Source organism: Castanea sativa, chromosome 7 (genome assembly GCF_040712315.1).
Source record: "Castanea sativa cultivar Marrone di Chiusa Pesio chromosome 7, ASM4071231v1".
Taxonomy (NCBI): Eukaryota; Viridiplantae; Streptophyta; class Magnoliopsida; order Fagales; family Fagaceae; genus Castanea; species Castanea sativa.
The window spans coordinates 3,794,718-3,819,561 of record NC_134019.1 but is presented as its reverse complement, the minus strand read 5'-3'; the positions used below and the strand labels follow the sequence as shown (position 1 = coordinate 3,819,561).

General features: G+C 32.4%; 1 protein-coding gene across 1 annotated transcript; it reads left to right on the top strand.

Annotated features, from left to right (window-relative positions):
- The first annotated feature begins 12,228 nt into the window (after positions 1-12,228).
- Positions 12,229-19,781, top strand: LOC142641976 (uncharacterized). Its single transcript, XM_075816306.1, has 10 exons — positions 12,229-12,619; positions 13,039-13,095; positions 13,184-13,251; positions 15,895-16,102; positions 16,181-16,278; positions 18,413-18,488; positions 18,593-18,652; positions 18,716-18,766; positions 18,875-18,953; positions 19,520-19,781. Exons 1-10 carry the CDS (start codon positions 12,539-12,541, stop codon positions 19,615-19,617), a joined length of 876 nt encoding a protein of 291 aa, XP_075672421.1. The 5' UTR covers positions 12,229-12,538; the 3' UTR covers positions 19,618-19,781.
- Positions 19,782-24,844: the final 5,063 nt, after the last annotated feature.

The window sequence follows — 24,844 nt, the reverse complement described above, 5'->3', positions numbered from 1 at the left end:
CATCAGAGACGAAAATTGCACAGTTGGCAAACAACATGCACTGTTGGCACACTATAAGCTTACGTGGCCATTAAAATAATAAAAAAAAATGTTATTTGGCATTAAAAAATGTCACGTCGGCATTTAAATTAAAAAAATTAATTTATTAATTTTAACTAAATAAAAAAATTTAAAAACTAAAAATCATATGAATTAAGATCTAAGTGTGTCTTGAACAAGAATAACAAGAACACAAACCAACATCCAAGAACACAAACCCAGAAATTAAAATAAAAAAAAAATCAACAAACAACCATTCAACACCGAATTCTCCAGCAACCCACTAATCCACATGATTTTCACAAAGTCCATAATTGAATAACTAATCAACCATACAACACCAAATTCTCTAGCAAATCAAACTCATAAATCCAGTAAACAATTCAATCTCCAACAAACCCATAAACCTATATTTTCATAGGAAACAAACACAAAATAAACCCAAAAAGCTCAAATACAAATTCATAAATCCCAAAGCCCCCATTTTCTCAAACCCAACAAAATAATCAAAGACCCATTACAGGCCACACCCAAAATCTGGGTTTGTTTTCACTCACTCTCTCTCTCTAGCAACTGCGAGTGAGAGAAGTTTTGGTGGGATTTTTTTTTTTTTTTTTTTTTTTTTGTTCTGGGTTCGATTGGAGGAGGGCTGGTGATGCAGGAGAATGATCAGGAAGCGAGTGGTACCAAGTTGAAGTCGAAGTCTGCGTGGAAGACTCCGACGACGGTGGCGATGAATGGCGACGATGCTCCTCCTCCTTCTCCTATAATGATTGGTGCCTTGCCTAATTCTTGGCCAACTCTTTTCGATGTGGCCACAGTGGCGGCGGCTGGAGGAGCAACCTCAAAGCCTTGAGGTAGAGGTTGGAGAGCAAGCCAATGGCGTCCCGACAGGCGGTTGGAGAGTTTCGAGAGAGAAGTCAGGATTTTTTGCTTCAGCTCCACCATTGCTAGGTGGGTTGATATGGAGGGAGAGCTTGTGTTTTGCTTTGTGGCTTTTGGATTGGATTTGAGTTCTTGGCTTCTTGTTGTTACTATTGTGGGGATGACATTTTTGAGAGGAGAGAGAGAGAGAGAGGTGTTGTTGGTGTTGTTACATTTGAGATCTGGGTGTTATTTTTTTAAGTGAGTTTGAGTGAAGGAAAGAAAGTGTGTGTATGTGGGTGTTTTTTTCTTTCTTTGTTCTTAGATCTGGAACTGTTTTCTTGTTGTTCTTGTTCAAGACACACTTAGATCTCAGGGTTTGGTTGTTTTTTTTTTTTTAATTTCTAGGTTTGTGTTCTTGGATGTGGGTTTGTGTTCTTGTTGTTCTTGTTCAAGATACACTTAAATCTCAATTCATATGATTTTTAGTTTTTAATTCTGTTTTTAATTTTTTTTATTTAGTTAAAATTAATAAATTAATTTTTTTTTAATTAAATGCTGACATGGCATTTTTTAATGTCAAATAACATTTTTTATTATTATTTCAATGGCAACGTCAGCTTTTAATGTGTCAACATTGCATGCAATTTGCCAGCTGTGCAATTTTCATCTCTGATGTAACGTCAAGGACAAAAATGAGAAGCGTTTTCCAGGATAGAGACTAAAATCGGTGGAAAAAAAAAAGTTAGGGACCAAAGTGAGAATCGCATGAAAATGTAGGGACTAAAATGGGTTTTTCACCAATATATTTTTTTTAATCTCAAAAATAGAAATGGTCTCCCAAAAAATTATTTTATTTTTAGTATTTTGAAAATTGTTCTTAAAAGTAGGAGCCAAACATGTAAAATATAAAAATTATTATCTAAAAACTAGTTTCAAGTTCAATTTTTTGAAAATTGTTCTTATACTGTTTTAAAAACAAAAACAAAAATCCTCCTACTAATCAGGCCCTAAATGAACTCGCTTCCAATGTTTTGACAATCAAACAATATTTTTAGCTTCATTGGAGTTTGATGGAAATGAGTGAATTATGTTCAAACCCCCACGTCGTGAATGCATTTTGCATTTAGCTAGCAATCTATCTGATAAGCCAATAATAAGTATACCAGTAATATTAACTAATCATCATTTTAATCCATAGGCTAATATTCTTTTGCAACTCTTCTCCAATTAATGATCATTTTAATCTATTGGTCATAATCCTAAAAAAAAAAAAATCCATTAGTCAAAATTACAATCTTATTCATTTTAAATTTATATTATAGAGGTGACTGGTTTTTTTGGCTTCTTTCTTTTCTTTTCTTTTTTTTTTTTTTAATAATTTGATAGATACAACAAGAGAGGAGATTTGAACATCAGATGTTTTGTTCCAAGAGTCTTTTAAAATCAATATCTTCTTATTCCTCTTATTTGAGTTGTACACAAAGTCAAATCAATAAAATTTTATCTCACCAAATAAAAAAATAATAATTATGTTAAATACATAGCATGATTAGCATCTTAATCACCTTAAAATTCATGAAATACTAAAATCTTCATTGTAAAATAAATACTCTTCATTTGCTTTCTAGAGTACCTTTTTTCTTGTAGAGAGATAAAGTGAGACAATTGAATCGATTGATTAAAAAATATATGTTCAAAAGAACTACGCAAACCTGGATTGATATTAGGTGCACCTGATGCAATAGTAATGGATGGTTGAGATTGAAAGTTGAAAAGGCAAATTTTAATTTCAACCATTAAATACAAAAAAGTTGAAAAATAGTTAAAAGAAGTTAAAAAAATTAACGTTAAAAGTTAAAAATGGTAAAAATTTATGTGAGAGGGATTAGAGTAATTGCACCTAGTGCAACTCGTCCGCCTTAGTGAATGGAAGCCCCCCTATCAAGCAAGAAAGAAGTGGCTCTTTCCGTGGCAAAGTCACCATTGACTCTGTTTATTATTATGGAAATAAGTGTATCAAGATGTCAACTTGAGATCTTATTTTGGTTTGATACGTCCACCTATGAGACTCACCTTTGGCTTTCATCTCAGTAGGTGTTTTATTATACATTTTCCCAAAAGAACATTCATTCATTTCTTTCTTCCCCATCGACCACGACTACTGAAACGACGAGAAAAATCCAAACCCAGAAAGGAGAACGGCCGGTGGTGGGTATTTGGGAAAGTCAGGCCAATCGGGTGTCTTCATTCAAGTGGCAATACAGAAGAAGAACGAAACGAAGTGAGAGGCCGGGGGGCAGGGGAAAAGAGTCGAGTCGATCAGGCTCGACGACCAGGAAAAGCAAAACGAAATTAGGATTTGGCTGAAAAAGAAGCAACGCTATGGATACCATGACCGATCACCATTGATAAAGATAAAGAAGAATCTTTCAAAATCACTTCGGGTCAACGGGGCCTTCAAGCATCCGTAATACGCCGGTGTTGTAAATGACATAGCGTTCCTGATAGAAAATGACGACTGCTTCAGAAAAACAAAGTTATTCAAGTTCTTTTTCCCAAAGAAGTCCCGCTCCGATGGCCTGAAAAAGCCCGGCTCTCTTTGTCTTCGAGCTTTCATTCCTCAATCCACTCTTTCGTTCCTTCATATACCTCCCCACCAATAGATAGAGACAAATAGGAATAACCGAACCACGTCTACAAAATGCCAGTACCATGCAGCTGCTTCAAAGCCAACGTGATGCTCCTTGGTCAGATGACCAAGATATTGGCGAATACCACATATGATCAAGAAAAGAGTACCTATAATCACATGAAAACCATGAAAGCCAGTTGCTAAGAAAAAGGTAAAAACATAAATACTATCCGAAATAGTGAAGGTATTGCACTTGATCCAAATCCAAGAAAACCTCACAAACAAAGCACACTTAGAGTGGGGCAAGGACCCACATAAGTACTTGTGTGAGAGATTAATAAAGAGAAAATTTTGACATTTATTATCAATGGCTCATTTGTTTCAACTTTCAACAGTTTGAGCCCACATATTTATCTAAATAAGTTTTGAGTCATTGCTCAATTTATTTATTTTTTCTTTTCTTGACAATGTGGTGTTTCTAAGTTTCAAATAAAAAATAAAACTAATAAAAGATATAGAGGTGATAATTGACAATTTGCAAAATAGAATTTGAAACTTTGACATCTTGTGAAATTTTAAAGTACTCGTAAGTGTACGAACCGTATTGAAGTATAGTTTGATAGGAACAAGGTCAAACCTACAGGGACTTATATGAATGTAGGAAAATTAATTAAACCTTAACCAATTTAATCCTAATCTATTTAATAAAAATTGGTTATTTTGAAATTAAATAAACTAAATAAGAAATTGATCTAACCTAAATAAACAAAACTGTCTTGGTGGAAAGCCATAGAGGCAGCCGCCATCAGCAGCTCCTTAGCCTCTCTAAACTTTTGCCCTAGCCAATCCCCCTTACTTTTCTGTTTGCTCTCTATTTATATACCTACATAGCGCCTGAGAGTGACATTCCTAATACAAGTGGAACTAAAATTTTAATACTTGTAGGCCACACGCTGACTTCAAGATATCATAAGCAAAACCCGAATGGCCTAAAAGTCTCTCTTCTTCTCTAATTTGTATTTCCGCTAAGTAAGAAGAAAGCCCACTAAAAGATATTCAAGACCTTAAGCCCACAAATAGATGTCTCCGCCAAAGCAAACTTCCTTTCATTTTTTTTCTTTTCTTTTCTTTTTCACTTCACACGTCTCCAAGGTCACTTTTTCTTATTCTTTTCTATTCCTTTTGCTTCATGCCTTCCAGGTTTATTCAAGTTGGCTTAGCAATTGACATAGCCGTACTTTGCATGTAAAGCCCTTATTACCTGCAACACAAAGATAATACATAATCAGTCACAAAATAGCATAAAATAAGACTAAATATGTAGATATGAGAATACTTTATTAGTGAGTTTCAGTTAACTCAACTGGTAAAGTCTCTAATGGTTAAATAAGAGATCTAGAGTTCAATCCATGCCTATACCAAAAACTGATTAATGTCTTGGTTTGATGATAAAGAGTTATCATCAAGAGCGAATACCATAGGTTGAAACTCTCTCTAAAAAAAATAGTACTTTATATATATATATATATAACTGAAGCCTATGAAACTTTCACAATTTTCCACATCAACACAATATTTAAATAAAATGATTTTATTTAGTCCAAACTTAATAAGGAGTGAAACTCTATCTTTTTAACAAGTCCAACTTAAACTCAAACTCATCATTTTTTTTAAACAAAAATATTTTTGTTTAATCCAAACTTATCAAGGAGTAAAACTCTATTTCTCTAATAAGTCCAACTTAAACTCAAACTCAAATGTTGATATTATTATTATTATTATTATCTCTCTACTTCACTAACATGATATTTTATGATAGGGTGCAAACTTATAGCCATGGATTATTCTTTTAAATGTAATCCAATCTTTTTCTTATATTTTTCTATTTTTTAGTCATATATATTTTGTTTTGTTTCAATAATTTCTAAGTAGTGAATCATTTGATTCTTTAATATTTTTTGGTCTTTTAGAAGCTTTAATATCTGAATTTTTGAGTTATTTTTTACAGTAGCTGAAAATTGTCTGACAAATTTTTTGTAAGCCATGGCTGTTTCTTTAAATTGTAATACAAATTGAAATCATACAAGAGCAAATCATGTAATGGTGTAGTTTCTTAATCAATTTAAGATTTTATAAAATTATTTTAGTCTACCTCACAAATAGATAAGTTTTCGTGCATCGCACAGGTTAGCAACTAAACTCAATCTCTCTAACAAGTCCAACTTAAACTCAAATTCATCATTATCATTTTTTTAAAACAAAATTATTTTTGTTTAATCCAAACTTAACAAGGAGTGAAATTCTTTCTCTCTAATAAGTCCAACTTAAACTCAAACTCAAATGTTGATTATATATATATGTATATATATATATATATATGAGATGAGTTCAAGTTACATCTGATACTCTTTAAAGTTACACATTTTTTAAACCATTGGATTTAAGTAAATCCAACCAATATATTTACATAAATAAAAATTTGAATAATTCCATATCTAAAGAAATAGTCACTTTGACCCAAGTACTATTCGATGTACTAGCCAATACATATAGCTACAACTAATAGACCGAATATAATATCAAAGTTCCCTCTCATCATTGTGTAAACATTCAGCTACAAAACATATGTTCTATCTAAGAAATTGTAACAAGGGAAAACAGAGGTTATATCTAATAGACCCAATAGAAAAACTAATAAAATTTAACTACACATGAGACAATCAAATTTGGAACAACTAATAGACCCAATAGAAAAACAAAGGTTATATCTACACATGCAGCAACTATTTTGATACAATAAATTTACTATTGCATATAAAAAGAACTAATAGACCCAATAGATTTAGTCAATAGCAAGTTGTTCTGGAAAATATAGTTGCATTTAAAAAGAACTAAAAGACTACTATTGCATATAAAAAGAACCACAACAGACACCAAAATTTTCAAAATCTTACAATATAGTTAAATACAATAAAATAGTTCTATCTAAGAAATTATAACAAGGGAAAAACAGTGGGAGACTAACCAATTGTGCAACCAACGGCTTCTTCTTCTTCTTCTTCTTTTTTTTTTTTTTTTTTTTTTTTTTGGCCAGCGTCCTAGCAGTGGAGTTGGAAGAGTAGTGGAGGAGAAAGAGACAGAGAGACAGAGAGGCATGCAGGGGAGGATTTTTTTTTTTTTTTTTTTTTTTGAGAAATGGTGGGAAAAAAAATTAGAGAGATACGTATACTTTTTTGTGTTTTTTTTAGGTTTAGAGATAGGTATGGAATGCAATAAATAAGGGATAATTAATGAGATCTATATCAAAATATTAGCATTAATGAGGGTCTTTGTCTTTTTTTTACTGTTGGATCTACTATCCAATGGTTTAAAAAATGTGTAACTTGAACCCATCTATATATATATATATATATATAACCGAAGCAAAAAACAGAGATTAACATTAAAAAAAAAAATGCAAGCAATTTAATTCAACTTTCTTCTTTGATTAATGAATTTTATGTTGAATTTTTTTATATTGTTATTATTAATAAAATTTCAATTCAACATACGTGGATATTTGTTTATATCTAAGATTTTCTTTCTATCTTATTATTTTGTTATGTTTAGAATTGATTTTCTTTTGAGTATTTGGGTTAATCTCCATATTTATATTGACATTGTTTTCGTAGGTTTGGTTTTTAGGTTTAAATGTCTACTTTTTTTTTTTATTGTACATGACTGGATAAAGCATCTCTATTTTTTGAAGAAAAATCAAAGCTGCAACCTATGTCTTTCAGCCTAGGGAACAATAAATTTTTATTTGGTATGTTATATATAAATTTGTTGAATTTGGTTTGGTTTTGAATTAGAATTTGGGGATTCTATAAATTTTAAAGTTTGATCTTAATTCTTCACCTTAAATGCTTTTTATTTAGGTTCATGTGATTTTTTGTTTTCCTATTAAAAGCTATGATTTTTGGTTGATTAATTATTTGGTTGAATTAATTTCAATTAATTATTTGTTTGGATTCAACATAAAATATAATGGAATTAGGTATTATAATTTTGATGTTGTTTCATGTTTTGAATTATCTATATTGTTATTACTAAGAGAAAGTCATATTGCTACTCAAATTTAAAACTTGATGTGTCTACCTCATATCATGGTCTTTGTTTATATATTTGCAATTTATATTAGTTTTGAGTGTGTGTGTGTAACTATTGGGAGTTTTGCTTTATTAATTTAAGAATTGTAAATTACCTTGTAAGTTTCGGTAATTATGCACTTGCAACTTAATAACGTTCAATGTTAGACAACACTTCTAAACTATGGAAAAGTATAGAAGTTAAATATTTCTTCATTTAGAAAAAAAATATACTATCTAGCAAAATGTCTATTTACTCATTGTTTGATTTTTTTTTTCAAAGTCAATAATTTTTTCGTGCATCGCACAGGTTAGCGACTAGTTATCTATATTTCATGAACATCAACATCTCTATTAGAAACACCAATAAATGCCAATTAAAAGCTTTATATTCTAATTGAGTATTTATTAGGTTCTCTATGATTATAGTTGGCATGGTACTCCACACTATTAATTGCAAGTCACACTTTTTTCTTTTTTTCTTTTATTTATAAACTAGTTGCAGGATACTGGATACAGTATAATTAACATTTTTGTATTAATACTAACTTTTATATATATATAAATATATATATATATATATATATATATTATTTCTTAAGAAAAAAGTTTCAATACACAATAAATTTCACAACTAATGAGATGGTGGATTGGTATTCATTATAAGTGATGTCAATCATGATCCCAAGTTGAATTAATTGTTAAGGTGGCAAATAATATTAGTTAATATGTAAAGTTGAGAGAAAATCCAATTAAATTTCAAATTAGAATTCCATTATAATCTAATTTTGCATCATGTGTCCCATCTAATCTAAGTTTTTAAATTTTTATGCCAAGTTAATAAATTCAGTCTAAAAATTGGAATCCAATTAGAGTTTAATTTTGCACTACGTGTCTCATCTAATGTAAGTTTTTTTAATTTTTATACCAAGTGAGTTAATTCAATGTAAAAAATGAGGAGTTCAATATAAATAAATCATAAAAAACCTAATAATATATATATATATATATATATATATATATATATTCAATACTTAGAGAAAATTTAATTAGATTCAAAATTAAATTTTGCTTTTGTTAGTTTTCCATACAAATTAAATTATTTAGATTTTTACTGTTATTTTTTCTCTGAATTAATGCGCATATTTTTATACAGTTTCTATTTAGATATTTTGTATGCCAGGATTTTGAACGTAACAAATTGTAATTGAGCTAAACGATCTCATGCACCTATTCCCATTCAATTTATAAGTTAATATTGGATCAATTTATTCTTTTATTTTTGTGTTGTATTTAGTAAAATTTCATGAACAATGATTGTGAATTGATATTGTATATGCTGTATCCAATAGTGATTTTCAAAATTATATACATAATAGCAGAGTAATGAGAAACTTGGCGTAACCAATTGTAAGTGCACAATTGCACCTGGACCCAAAGACAACTATGGGCTCAGGCCCAATGAGCCTTAAACAATGAAATTTATAGAGTGTGGATCTGAAATCTAGTTAGGGGTACTGGAAACTTAATAAACAGGCTAAGGTGTAAAAATACTTGCGAATAGTAAATGATTATTGCAAAGGAGCCTCCTCAAACATAAGCCGAGGACAATTTCTGTATTATTTCTCTTTCTCCCTTGAAGGTTACAATTCTTAGTTCCTTTTCTGATGACTGACTGCTCCCCTTTTCTTTGGCCTCCCCCCTCCTTAAATACTTTTTCTCTTGGTGCTTTATCTACGTGTTACACAAATCTTCTCCTCCTTTTCTGACACCACCTTCTTTAAGTGTTTTAAATAGTAGCCAGAAGGTTCAATTCCACTGTTCAGGGGTCACTTCCCCATTAATGCGGCCAGGGAGGTAGGTGCAAAATCTTTAATGTGGAGGTGGCAGCCTTTTTCTAAGATATTTCTCTAACACCGGTCTATCTAGAGGGTACAGGGATCCCCCTTTTAACCAACAGTCTTTCTAGAACTCTGCCTTGATCTTTCTAGCGAATCTCCGAGTACTCCCGGGTCTATCCGAGGAGAAATTCATCCTCGGATATATCCTCGGACCCTCGGCGTATGGGCCGATTTGCAGTACTAACAGACTTTTAATCAAGAACGGATTGACCCTTCTTATTAGAGCCCAAAGGCCCAAATACCTGCTCGGGTCCTTTTACTCCCCACACCAATATCATAAAAATTGTAATAAAAAACTATTTTAATACCTCCAAATGTCCCAATCAAACTAATATTCTATATGTTTTATAACTGAAGCTAACATCAATAGCACCACAATAATTCATCATTCTCGTGCGCAAGCACGAATTATATATTAGCCTATATATATAATAATAGGTGAAGCTGAAAGAAACTCAAATTAGAATTCCAAATTAGAGTTCTAATTTTGCACCATGTGTCCTAAATTATTTATTCTTAAAAAATTTTATTTCTTAATTTTAGAATCAAATATGGAACCACATCATAAATATTCATTCAAGTGAGTTATTAAGTACAAAAATCAAAGAGTTTAGAATAAATCAATTATAAAAAAAAGTGCTTCACAATAATTAAAATATATATATGGACAATTTATATTTTGTACCTAATAATATCCTTAAAACTTTCTTTAAAGAGTGAACAAAAATTAAAAATGACTATTAATAATATTTAAATTATATGTATAGGAATTATATTATGCATCTTATTGTATATCTTTAAGTGTATCCATGCATTTGCATGGGATTACAAACTAGTCTATATATATAATAATAGGTGAAACTGAGAGAAACTCAAATTAAAATTTCAAATTAGAGTTCCAATTTTGCGTCATGTGTCCAAGAGTTTTATTTCTTAATTTTATAATCAAATGTGGGACCACATCATAAATATTCATCTAAGTGAGTTATTAAGTACAAAAACTAAAGAGTATAGAATAAATGAATCTTTAAATAAATAAAAAAAGGTGCTTCACAATAATTATATAAAAAAATACATAGACAATTTATATTTTATACCTAATAATATCCTTACAGAATTTTGTAAAGAGTTAACAAAATATAAAAATGACTATCAATAGTATTTAAATTATATATATATATAAGAATTATATTATACATCTTATTGTATATCTTTAAGTGTATCCATGCATATGTATGGAGTTACAAGCGAGTTTATATTAATAGGCAAACTTCAGATAAAGTTCAATTAGAATTTCAAATTAAAATTCAATTTTGTACCATCTGTTTAAATTTACGTGGAGACCACATCATAATTATCCTGTCATGTATCCATTTAAGTTTTTTTAATCTTTATGTCAAGTGAGTTAATAAGTGTAAAATACTAAGAATCTAATATTAATGAACTATAAAATTAAAAAAAAAAATCACATATACTCAATAAAAATCACCACATAACAAAGATCACCACACGTTCTATTTTATTGAAAATTAGAGAAAAAAATGATTAAAAGTAGTATTAAATTTAGGTAAGAATTTTAAATGTGACTAATTACATTTACTTTTAAAAAAAATTAATTATTTGACTAATTATTTATATTTTTATGATAAAAATTGTGTTTAATTTTAAATGTATCCATATGTATTAATGTGTTATGTGCTATTTTTATTCAAATAATTTGACTAATTATTTATATTTATATATTAATTTTATTTTAAATTTTAAATACATATATGCGTTTGCGTGGATTACATGCTAATTCTATTAATAGTTTTGTCTTTTGTGTCAGATAAATGTAGCCCACACATCACTATATTTTTGTTTGTTTGTTTGTTAGGGCATTCAGATCAACTTATGCAAAAGTCATTGTCTATTTTAAAATAAAAACCAACTTTTTCTATTTTTAGCTAACAAATTTTAAAAATATTTACATCTAATTATCTTTATTTTACATCTAAAATGTCAATCTTTATTTATTTTTTAATTGTTTATTTTTCTTCACACACAACAAACACTATCTATTAAGACTTGGTTCATGATTTGTAGCAAAATCCTATCTTGTATAAATAATTTATAATCCGTTAATTTTTGGGCTTCATTAACTATATTTTAGGGTTTTATGTTATTTTAGCATACCTAATGCAAAATGCCTAGATTACTAAATTGAAACAGAAATGGATAATAGAGCTAGAAAAAAAAAAAAAATTTGAAAACTTAAGGACTTGCTTGGTAGTAGGATTTAAATACAATTTTTTTTTTTGAAACCAGAAAATATTGGATATCACACTTGAATTTATTATTTCCTATTTTCCCAATTCAAAACAAGATTTTGAAAAATGAGATGTTTCTTAAATTAAGCCGCTTATTTTTATCATAGAAAATTCTCACAATTCAAATTTTAAATTTATCATTAAAAAAGAGTACATAAACTTTATTCCCTTATCATTATCAAAAAAAAAAAACACATGTTACTTTTTATAAAAAATTTAGAAAAACTCAAAAGTAGAAATAGTCTCCTAATAATTATTTTTTTCAATATTTTAAAAATTGTTCTTAAAAATAAAAGTAAAAAACTTATGATGTAAAAATTATTTAGTTTCAATTCAATCTCTTGAAAATTATTAAAAACAAACACAAAATTCTCTCTATCAAACATAACCTAAATAACAACCCAAAAAAAAAAACCCCTTAAAAAGTGTACTTTATACAAGTCAGGATTCCGCCTAGTAACAATTTCTTTTTCCCACTTTTTCTTTCTTTTAATCGGACAGTTGGAATTCTGGATCGCTTTTCAAGCTTTGAGGAGAAATAACAACAAATGAGTGGAGCTGAATCTCTGAAACAATTCGAAACAAAGAGATCGGTTGGGAATTCGAACTAAGAATAATATCAAGAAATCAAAGATTTCCTATCTCAACAGTATTACTATTATTATGTCATTGGAGCCACCCCCTTTTCAGGAAGCAGCGCGCTGCGACGTTTGCAAATGCAGCTTCAACACTTTCCGGCGAAGGGTAAAAATCCCCTTTTTTATTAGATTTTTTGTGATTTTGATTTTACATGCAATTCATGTAATCCATTATTATTATAGTATCCATCGATCTCTAATCCTATTTAGAATTAGGAATTTACTTTTTTTGCATAGTAATTATTTAGTGGATGGAGGCTTGGGATGATACCCATTAGGAGTTTCCATGGGGAGAATACAACCGATACGCGTCGTGTATCGGTTGTATTCTTAAAGGGCCCTGTCTTGATGAGGTTCTATGTCGTCTATATAATAAGAGAAAATAGGGAATTATGTAAATAAAATGATCCGTTTAGTTCAACTGGTAAAGTCTCTGGTAGTTGAATAAAATATCTGAGTTCAAGATCAACATATTGATCAATTGTTGTTGTCTGTGCTAATTATGTTTTTAATGTCATTTGACAGCATCACTGCCGATGTTGTGGGAGGACGTTGTGTCATGAACACTCATCAGATCAATTGGTATGATTTTTTTTTTTTTTTTTTTAGTGTTTTTAGGAGAAATTTAACTGATAGCAGATTGATTGACTGTTGTTTTGAACAAATGCAGGCGTTACCGCAATTTGGCATTTACTCGCCTGTTAGAGTTTGCGCTGACTGTTTTAATGACCGCTCTCGGTAAATCACTGAATTATTGATTTTCGCAAATGAAATTTGAGTGGAAATTGATTACCATATGTTTAAACGGAAAATGATGCAAAAGTTGTGACGTGTTGTGTTAGCAAATTCACTGTGTTAAAATACCAATTGTCCCAAAAGCTTAAAAAAGTTAGAAAATAGTGAATGCAATCATCTAATTAATATTCTAACACAACGCAATGTGACTACTTTCAAGCTTTTGTTCTATGTTTTCTTTTTTAATTTCTTTGCCAATATGTTACTTTCTAGTCAGTTGTGCTTTTTTGAGTTAGGAAATAGCTTACTGATGCATCATGGAGAGTGTTAAGATTGCAAGAACTCTAACTTGGAATTTGTAATTAAGTTTCACCTCATGAATATCTATTAACAGTGGGAGTTTTCTTGATTTGGTGAATGAGCACAAAGATTTTGGGTTATTATGCGGGCAATTACATAGGGTATGACTGTTATTGCAGATTTTACTGTTGTGTTTGTGGGCCTAATGGAGGTCAATTGTATCCCACCAAGGATAGTAATGTTATCCTTTTTCCTATAGATTCCTAATGAGAGCAGTTGCCATATTTCTTTATTTTTCAAGGGTATGCTGTGTGCGCAAGAGGATTTGTTCTATAAGCTCTTATCTCTGTTATATGTTCATGGATCCTTTTGATTTGGGGCTTGGCAAAATGTTGATCCTGGGTTTTCTGTCTGAGTGGAGAGGTCAATACATAGTGGTTATAGCATGCATATTTTGTATCTTAAATTCTGGATATTTTTTGAAAAGTTTAGAAATGCCTCATTTTTATGGGATTTATGTCTCATTGGAGCATAAAACAGGAGTGATGGGATTCCCCTCTATCACAGAAATTTATGTCTCATTTGGCAAAATGTTGATCTCAAGAGAAATGTGCTTTAGGATATGTACTTGGTTAATGTAACCTAGTCTAGGGGTACAACTTTCTACAAATACAATGTTGGATAGCCTAGTCCCATATATGCGGTGCAGAAATCTCAAGGAATTGAAGTAAACCTAGGAATAGATACCTAGCGTTGCCTGGAATCAACACCAAGACATTGGAAAAATTCCAATAGAAATTTATTCATCATAAACACATTTCCGTTAAATCCCAATCCCCACTAGTGTGGCTCACCAATTGGAAAAATTGAGCGGGGCATTTTGTTACCAGGGGAGGGGCTGGTATTGGGAGTTTCACTCATTTTAACACTGCATTATTGGCTAAGTGATTATGGCGGTTTGCTGTGGAGATGAATGCTATGTGGAGATTGGAGAATTGTAATAGCTAACAAGTATGGTTTGATTGGGGAAGGGGGTGTGGGGGCGTTCTGGAGTTTCTGATGAATCCATGGGATTTCTTTGTGGAAGTATATTAGAGGTGGTTGGGGGAGGTTTTCTCAAAATATTAGATTTGAGGTGGGATGGGGTTTTTGGATCCATTTTTGGGACGTGTGGTGTGGGGAGCTACCTCTTAAGGAAGCGTTTCAGATTCTGTATCGCTTTGTAAGGAATGAGGATGCGTTTGTGGCTGAGCATTTGTGTTGGCAAAATGGAATTGCTCATTGGGATGTGCTTTTTGTTAGACTGATATAAGAGTGGGAATTGGAGAAATTGGAATCTTTTTTTGCTCCTCTACTCTACTGAGGTGGGTGTAATGAGGAAGATAAGGTGCTGTGGTTAGTTGCCCAGAGTGGTTCTTTTGAAGTTAAGTTGCATTATACAACTCTGTTGAGTAGGGGTAGTCATTCCTTCACTTGGAAAGGCATTTGGAAGGTGAAAGCTTCTTCTAAGGTAGCTTTTTTTCACTTGGACAACTGCGAAGGGGAAGATTCTCACATTGGATAATTTGAGGAAGAAGAATATTTGTGTTGTTAACAGGTTACATGTGTAAGAATGATTGGGAATCAGTGGACCACCTACTCCTCCAATGTTCTTATGCCTCTAACTAGTGGTCATTTTTGTTTAGTTTGTTTGGTATTTCTTGGGTTATGCCTGAAAAAGTGCTTTGGTTGTTAGCTTGTTGGCATGGAGGTGTTGGGCGACAGAGCAGCTTCTGTTTGGGGTTCCATTCCACAGTGGATTGTGTGGAGTGGAGGAAGCAGAACAACTGAAGTTTTGAAGGGAAAGAGTATTCTATCTTTGAGTTGAAGCACATTTTCATTCTGTCCTTTTTTGATTGGATGACTGCTTTGAGTGGTCTTGCCATACCTTCTTAGCTGGATTTTCTAGATTTATGTAGTTCTGGGTAGTTTTTTGTTTCCCTTGTACACTTCCTGTGTACCAGGGTAATGTTTTTTTTCTGTACTATTATTTATTTTTTCAATAATTAACTTCAGTCAAAGTACAATTATTGAATTACAAAAAATAACATTGACTCTAGGAAATTAAATACACTACAAGTAACATAATTAGCTAATATGACGTGCAATGAAATCTGAAAAAGTAATAGTAAATATACAATTGCCTTCTAAACTTAAATCAAAATAAAATTGTCTTCATGCTCCCTATGTCTTTTGCTTATGTAGGGTATTAATACTATGAACATGCCTCAGCATAACAGCTCATAAAGCTTCTATGTTTTATTTTCTAGAGGCATGTAATTAAGTTTGGCATTCATTTTGGCACAGGTCTGGGAAAGATGATCCACAAGCTTCTTTAAATGGGATTGGACGTGTAACAGATAAAGTTTCTAAATTAGACATAGATGCAGATGTAGATTTGAAGGATGGACCAACTGCAGAGCATCAATCTGTGTCAGTCATTCCAGAGTGCAAGTGTGGAATGCCTCTATGTATTTGTGAAGCAGCCCCTTCCACTGATGCACTTCCTCTTCAGGTATAAATTCTTTAATCTTCAAATGCAATCTCCTATGTTGTCCTTGCACCTCACAAATTTGATTCCTTTTTGTGGCAGAGAGAAATTACTTCAACCTTCACTCAGACAAATCCAAAACCAAAGAAGCAGGACTCTGTTCCAAGAAATAAAGGCGCCACATCTAATAACAAGTTGAGGTATGTGCCTTAACGTTTAAGTATCCAATCTCTGTTCTTCCTTACACAGTGGATGCTTTTGAACTTTGGTTTTATGCATGAGCTCTCTGTAAATAGTTTAAGATATGAAGTAGCAGTTGTCCTCTGCAGTTCATAGTTTGGACTTGAACTTTTCTAATTGCTACTATAGTATTCGGGTGCGAGTTGTTTAAAACCTAATTTCAGTTCAGGAAACTTATCCGTGGTTTACCCCAGGGGGTGGGTCCAATGGACTGCCTTGGTGAGGTTCCATGTAGCACCAGAAGAGAAATATTACTCTTATATTAATTGTTCTCTCAGCTGGATAGTGTTTAGTTTGCTCTGGATACTCAGGTCTCAATTCTAAAGCACCAATGAGCTATAGCTCAACTGACACTTCCTCCTCCCGTTATAATGGGATGGTGAGGGTTCAAAGCTAACGGTGTGGATGTGTAACTTTTTCTGATAAGTAATGGTTTTTATTAAGAGTAGATTTTTTTCATGGTCACAATGATAAACACAAAGTAACTAAAACAATTACAAAGAATTATGCAAAAAAATTAAGTGATTATTTGAAATCTAACACGGAACTGTTATTTGTAAGTCCCCATGCATGATACCAATCAAACATAGTTAGAATCAACAAAGATTCCAACTGAGCCTTTAATCTTTCAGTATCTCCATAAGTGCAACTGCTCCATTCCCTCTACAATATCCACATCAAACACGACGGAATGAGGTTCCAAAATATCTCATGAGTGCTTCCCTAACCAATTCCTCCACTTATACAAGAGAGCCGCTACCCTCCTTGGCAACATCCATTGAATCCCTAACACTCTAAAGACTACCTTCCACAATACAAATACCACATCATAGTGGACAACAAATGATCCACTGGCACATACAACAACAATCAACTAAGAGAAACCTCTCTTGATAAGATTATCATAGGTAAGAATCTTCCCCCAAGTAGCTGTCCAGACACTCTTCCAAGGGAAGCAATTAACGCTGGTATCTCGGATAACCTCATAGTAAGAGCGAATGTCAAAGATACCACTCCCATTCAATCTCCATCTCATCTTCTTCACCACCCCCCCCCCCCCCCCCCTCCCTAAGGATGTTTAGGTATAGGAGATCCAGAAAGGAATTCACTAATTATAATTCCCAATCATCAAAGCATCTATGAAACCTTGCATTCCAACTTTGTTCCTCCCCATTTAAATGGCTATTCAAGACTGTGTGAACTGAGGATTCTTTGTCAACTGAGCATGCATACAGGTCAGGATACAAACCCTTTAAAGAATGGTTTCAATGCCATTTTTCATGCCAAAATCATACTCGTGTAACTTATTTAAAAATTTTTAAAAAAAAAGAAAAAGAAAAAGGTTTCCATCTCTGTAGGGTATAAAAACCATTCCTGCTACATGTCTGTTTTGACTTTGACACTAGTGGAAGTCCAATTTATTCAATCTAGTTTTAGGAACTCAATGTCTGTACATGTAAAGCTCTTTGATATAGCGTATGCCTTTCTAGTTTCAAGTGACTTGTTTTCTTTAATATAGTCACATGATGAATTATATATATTTTTTCTGCAAAATGTATTTTGTTTAAATTTAAGTGCTGAATGATGGTTTTTCTTCTTTTTTGTCAATCAATGGATCTTCTCTTTACAACCTTATTTAGCTTGTCTCTTCAGTTCTCCCGAATTTTTACAACCCTCAATTAATACAAATTTATTAAAATGTGAACTTCTAGTGGGAACATGCATGTCTTTCTAGTTGGCTAGAGCTGGAAAGACTAATTGGATATCACAATTAAAATAAGGGGAAAAAATGTCAATATGCATTGAGGATGTTTTGATTCTTCTCCTATATTGCTATTGCCTGTTCCATTGTACAAGAACTACTTACCACATCTCCGTTAGGTATTTATTACTTGTTTCTCTTATTTATATTTATGGGACTAAGACTTAGTTGTTATTCTCTTATCTATATATTAGATACTTCTAAATGCTTTTGAGGAAGCCATCATGTTTCTCAGTTTCTCATTATATGTAGATGATAAACTGGTGATTTTTTAACACAATGCCATTGTTCTCTCCTAAATTTTATGTTATTAATTGGTAGTTGTTTTGCAGTTCTGTTTTTAATCTTGGTCAAGCAACCAGCGATACTTTGAATAAGCCTCAGATGGATTATGAACCCAATGGGGAGGTATATATTCTGGATCATCTATTTAAAGTCCAACTATGCAGAAGGATTTTTTTTTTTTTTTGTTGCTGTGGATTACTTACTTATTCAGCATGAGCTGTTGTTAGGGTTTAAGAGAAGCTATAAAGAACGGTGACACTGCTGCGGTCAAGAAACTTCTGAGTGAGGTATTCAACATTTTAATGCAGAGCTAAAATTTGAAATGGATTTAAGCTTTGTCACATTTGCAGGGTGTGGATGCAAATTACCACGATAAGCAAGGATTATCTTTGCTACATTTGGTACTGATCTCTCTCTCTCTCTCTCTCTCTCTCACACAAACACATAAAATAAGTAAATTACCATTGTTTTAGATGTTTGATCCTAACATCAGGATTTATTGAGTGCAGGCAGCACTCTTTAATCGAACTGATATAGTCTTCATCCTCATGGAATCTGGAGCAAGCATGGATTACAAGAATGCACAGGGTAATTAATCCTTGGTCAACTTACAAAATTTGTTTGACTTACTGACTAGTGGAAGTGCTTACTAAAGATATTGAAGGCATTACCTGGGTTGTTCAGATGAAACAGTTTCTGTACATCTGTGAAATGAAGCTAATTATAGAATTGTCAGATTAGATTTTAAAGGTGTTGAAAGTTCTGAGCGTGTTTGGGTTTGTCTGGGTCAAAACAATCTGGGAGGGCAGTGTTGTTGAATTTGTTTGGTACATTTCAATAAAACCCTCTCCTAAACATTTGCCAAAATGAGGAAGAAGAGAGAAAAGGGTCAGTGGATAGTTTCAGATATCAAGAAAAATATACCTTGTACCCTACATGCACACCTTGCATATTGGTGTTTGTCCCTTGTGCACCCATTTCAGAATGAGGTGCATATCTGGTGTAAAATGCTCTCCTTTGCTTTGTTTTTTTTTCACCATGTGTGGGTGGATATTATCATGTTTATGATTATGTAGCCAAGAATACTGCTACGTACAAATTCTTGTTAGCAGCCAATCTTAGTTTTCGATTCTAACTGCCTGCTTCTTCTTCAGGAGAAACACCATTGGATTGTGCTCCTGCTACTTTGCAACACAAGATGCGAAAGAAGCTGGAAGAAGGCGAGGCTATGCATGAGCACATTCCAGAGTAATATATTCATTTTATCTTTAAGCTGTGTTCAAGTTGTCTGTAACTCAAGAAAACATTTGATAAACTACTCGATGGTTTTGTACTAAATATACTGTATGAATGGTGGCAATCAAGGCTACAATTCTAGTATGTTAATAAGATTTCCTTTCCGTGGTGTTTGATGTATATGGGTTAGAGTTCAAACTGTAGCTTCCTGTTTGCAAAGGCCTGCTTGGATGCACAGATAAGATGGAACTAAGAAGAGGTTGACCCATGTTATGCATCTTGTTTCTGATCATGCAATACATTTTAGCGTGGATTAAGGAATAACATGGGAGCAGCGTAGTTACCTGCTAGTTCTGTTAAGCCAAACTATAAATTCAGCTACTGTTTGCAAGGGCCCTTTTTTTTTTTTTTTTGATGGATGCACAGAAAAGAAGAGGTTGACCCATTCCACAGTTGTTGAGGTCCAAGCATCAAATTACGTCTCAAAAGATTGGTAACGAAAGAAGAAAAGAAAGGGGCCTCTGGACACTGTTTATTCAAAAGATTTTTCAATTTATTAACCACTAATGTGTTGTGTACTAGACCGTTTATTATCTCTGGTGTATACAACAAAATTGCCTTTGTTCGCCACAGAAGATTGCAAGACCACATCATTTCTTGGACATGAAACCCTCTTAAGCTTATTAGTCAGCCATTCCTCACCACTTCTTTGCCGTTTCGAAGAGCCTTCTTGGGTTGATCATGGTTGTAGATTAGAGCGAGGATTCAGAAAAACCAACAAGTAGGAGGAAGCTCCAGTGATGATTCTCAAAACCTGGATCTTGTGCTGTGTAGAAAGCCATAGATGGTTATGACTTCTGACTTATGAGCCATATCCATTCACAGGGTTAGACAGGATCACACATTGTCGTTTTTATTTATTTATTTGTGTTAAGTGGATCCAATGCATAGCAATGGGATTATGAAACAAAACGGATTGTTGGGATTTTGGACATGTATGGTTTCTGTCGAGCATTTCCTTCAAGGTTCCTTTAATGTTTCTTGTTGGTTAAGTTGTTTGCTTCTACCAAATGCATGTAACATTTTTGGCCCACCAATATGCTATCACTAATTCATCACCACTTTTACATTATTTTAATTAGCATACCACTGTGGGGAGTGTCTTGGTGGTAAGAGTATAGTTATAAAAATCGTACTGGAAGTTGACCCGGTTGAAGAATTGGTTCACTGGTTCATTGGTTAAATTGTAGGTTTATTAATTAATTAAATAACATATTTTATAATTATAAAAAGCAACTAAAATAAAATAAAAACACTTAATTTAGGTAAATTAATAAATAACAATGATAATAATAATAATTACATCATATGACATAAAGTTAGAAAAAAAAAACACATTATTCACATAAATCATCCAATAACCAAGTTATATAGTCCCAAAGTATTAAAACAACACATCTCAAAAATTCAAAATAAATTTTTAGTTTAATCATTAAACCCTAGAGATTATATATTTGTGAGATATTGAAGTAGGTTGTAGGATTGCTTTCTAACTTTCTAGTATGACAAATTTTGACTTTGTTAGTGCAGAAGTTCTTCCATTTTTGTTCTTTTTAAGTTCATCACTTTATCACCTACATCTATAATTTTATCACTATCTCTTTATCTCTTTTGGTCTCATCACTATCTCTTAATCTCTTTAATCTCAACTCTCATCCCATGACTTAACTCTTACTTTATCTCATCTCATGACTCAACTCTTACTTTATCTCTTTAGTCCTTTAGTCTTTAATCTTTATCACTTTATGTTTTTATTGGATTATCTTTTCAATCTTCAGTGGTTTAATAAATACACACTGTATTTATTTTTAGTTTTATTTGCAGGTTAAAAAGATTAATTCGTGCAATCTATCAGTTCACCCGATTTGATAATGGGTTATTGCATATTTGGTATTTTACACCAAACTATTCCGGATAATTTTTTGGTTCATGGTTTTCATAGTTTAACTGGTGGTTTTTATAATTTTTATAATTATGGGTAAGAGTTCTCTTATTACTTCACATGATGCTTGGCATGAGTTAAGCAGTGGCACTTCAACAAATGTCTTGTGCCCACAACAATAGTCTCATCAAGGCCTCAATGGTTCACATGGACCTTTATCATCATAAGAGTGGGATCAATGAGTTCACACTAAAAACTTTCCCTTTTTTTCATTCATCAAAATATATATATATATATATATTGTTAACATATTTGTTAACAATATCATAGGCAACATGTTTCAATATTAAATTGTTAAAAAGCCAAAAAGGGGCATTAATTTTTTTTTTTCTAGATCTTGTTCCTATTTTTAGAAAAAGAAACAACTATACTTTTATTTTCCCTAGCTTATTATGTAGAATAATTACAGGGACAAGCTCATTCTCACATCCAATTATGCATTCTTATGTGCTACTATTAATGGATACTTTCTATCCACTTCTATTTGCACGGACCCACCAATTCTGGTCAATCACTCACAATCGTAAAAATCAACAATTAACTATGTAGATTTTGATAATTTTATTCTTATATATAATGACATTGAGTCAAGTAAAAATATTATTGTACAATAGTAATATGAGAAATGTTTAACTCATTATCATACATTCAATTATAGAAAATGTGTATTTTTTTTAGATTATTCTTTTTTGTTTAGTATATGCTAATCATGAGTTTTTTTTTTTAAAGGGAAAATGCTCTAATTAGTTACTATCAATAATTTTACTACAAAATACTTATAAATTGATGTGGCAATAAACATAATTGGGACTAATTCAATAACATAAGTAATAGATATATCTAACTTTCTTTTATATGATTGGTGTCACAATATAATGAGATTTTTATTTAGATCCCATTTTAAGTCTTACTTGCGTACCCTTTATTCTAGTCTAGTGAGATAAAAAGAGAGAGAGAGCAAGTAGGGGTGTGTATTGGTTGGGTTGGGTTTGATTGAGAAGTTTTTTCAACCCAATTCACGTGGATCTAGTTGGGTTGAGTTGGATCCATGGGCTGGATAAAAAAAATTTACGAGAAAAACTTAAGGTTTGGGTTTTATCTAGGAAGAGTGGAAAAAATAAATAACAAAATTATATATTATATTTTTTGATATATATTCAAATTTAAAAATATATTAAATATAAGTAGGTCAAATTAATTTAGGCGAATTTGTAAATCTTATGACCCAAACCTAACTCAACCCACTATAAAAAAAAAAATCATGACCCAACCCAACCTACCAACCCCTAAAAGCCAACCCAACCTAATGGGTTGGGTTGGGTCAGGTCAGTTTTGAAGGGTTCATTGCACACCCTTAAATCTTAAGAGCGAGAGAGAATAGCAATGGTCAATAACAAAATGCTCAAAACGATGTCGTTTGCCTGAACAATATTTTATACAAGCCCCAAAACGACGTCACATCAACTTAGAGAGAGACACATGCCCGCGTGGGTGTTAATGCTCGCTCAACTAGAGAACGAGGCCGTTTCAGACTTTATCCAAGACGCACCACCGACACCTTTACTTTAGATTAGATTAACAGAATTAGTTAGTTAAGAGTTTTCCCGCCTCTTTGGAGTTTCCTTTACTCTGTTTGTATATAAAAGGAAAAGACTCATCTTTCTCTTCTTATATTGTTCTGTACACAGATTGCTCATTTTGATAATCGAGTTTCAAAGTTAAGTTTTGTGGCAATGTTTTCTTCTCCCGAGAATAGTGGTGGTTTTGATAATTCACCACCACCACCACCACCACTGCCACCTCCGTACGCAACAAGTTCATTTTATCATGATGATCATGATGAGGAAAAAGAACCTGCAGACCAAGAAGGGTACGCATCAAATTCATTTTATCATGATGAGGAAAAAGAACCAGACCAAGAAGAGTACGCATCAAGTTCATTTTATCAAGATGAGGACAAAGAAGCAGACCAAGAAGAGCGAGAAGAAGAAGAAGAAGAAGATCTGGAAGAGCAACATTATTTAGCAGAGTTCCTCGATGATTTGCTGATGGAGCTGCAAGATGATGAGGATGACGATGATGAGGAACCAGCACAGAAGCAGCCGAACTGCAACTTCGGGTATAAGTTTCGCCCCACTGACTACGACCTCATCGTGCATTATTTGATCAATAAAATCTTGAATCAACCCTTGCCTTGTAATCGGGTTGTGGATGATGAAGATGAACTACTCTATCGCTGCCCCCCCGAAAGGATTGCAGGTTCTTCTTCTTCTTCTTCTTAGCCATATTATGTAGTCACGATATATAGTTTAGTTTACATACATGCATGCTTTATTGGGTTTGTTGTTTAACTGTCTTTGATTTTTTTTAGCTTCTTTTGCTAATTGTAATTACTCTGAAAGAAAGAAAGAATCAATGACAAGACATTTCATGTAGTAGCCAGTTTACTTGCATGAATGTTTTACTAGGATGCACGGACACTTCAGTTAGGGTACCACCTGTGTTGTACCTCTCGTTTTATGTTATAATTTTTCAAAAATTACTTGTGTGGTATCTGTACCCGTGTCCATGTCCATGCATCCTTGATGTTTTACTGGGTTTCTTTTCATTTATCTTTGATTGTTTTCAGTGGAATGGATCAGTTTGATATTTTTACGTGACGTTAAAGTAACTTTTGTTAAATTATTTATTAATCTGAACGAAAGAATCAAGGGCTTGCCACATTATGTACTTACTAATTTATATACGTGCTTGGAAGTTGGAACCTCCTTTAATTTTCTGTGTATACCATCTTAATTTTAAATTTCTCTTAAAATCGCGTATAAAAAAGATTTTTCATACAAGTTTCATGAGCAATTTCTTAAGCTTGCTTTTCTAACTTTTTTTTTCACATATATTAAAAACTAAGTAAAATCTAACATTCTGGATGATCTAACAGAAAACAACAGCAATTATGGAGAAACTGCATGGTACTTTTTTACTCGAAGGACACAACAGTATCGAAAAGGAAAACGTCCAATTCTAGCCTCTGGTAATGGATATTGGAAGGCCATGGGAGATGACAAGGAAATCAAATCCAAAGAAATTGTAGTTGGGTATAAGAAGAAATTTGTTTTCCATAGAGGAAATCCTCTAAGCGGTGACAAGACAAATTGGATCATGAAAGAATATAGAATTACTCATCCTCCTATAGAAAGAAATCCAAGAATTAAAAATGGCAAGAGGGTAAGTGAATTTATCC

Excerpts from the sequence above, each read along its gene's own strand:
- LOC142641976 (XM_075816306.1), top strand. The coding sequence starts at position 12,539 with ATGTCATTGGAGCCACCCCCTTTTCAGGAAGCAGCGCGCTGCGACGTT. Across the intron at positions 13,096-13,183 it reads AACACTCATCAGATCAATTG|GCGTTACCGCAATTTGGCAT; the intron begins GTATGATTTTTT and ends GAACAAATGCAG. Across the intron at positions 18,653-18,715 it reads TCAAGAAACTTCTGAGTGAG|GGTGTGGATGCAAATTACCA; the intron begins GTATTCAACATT and ends TCACATTTGCAG.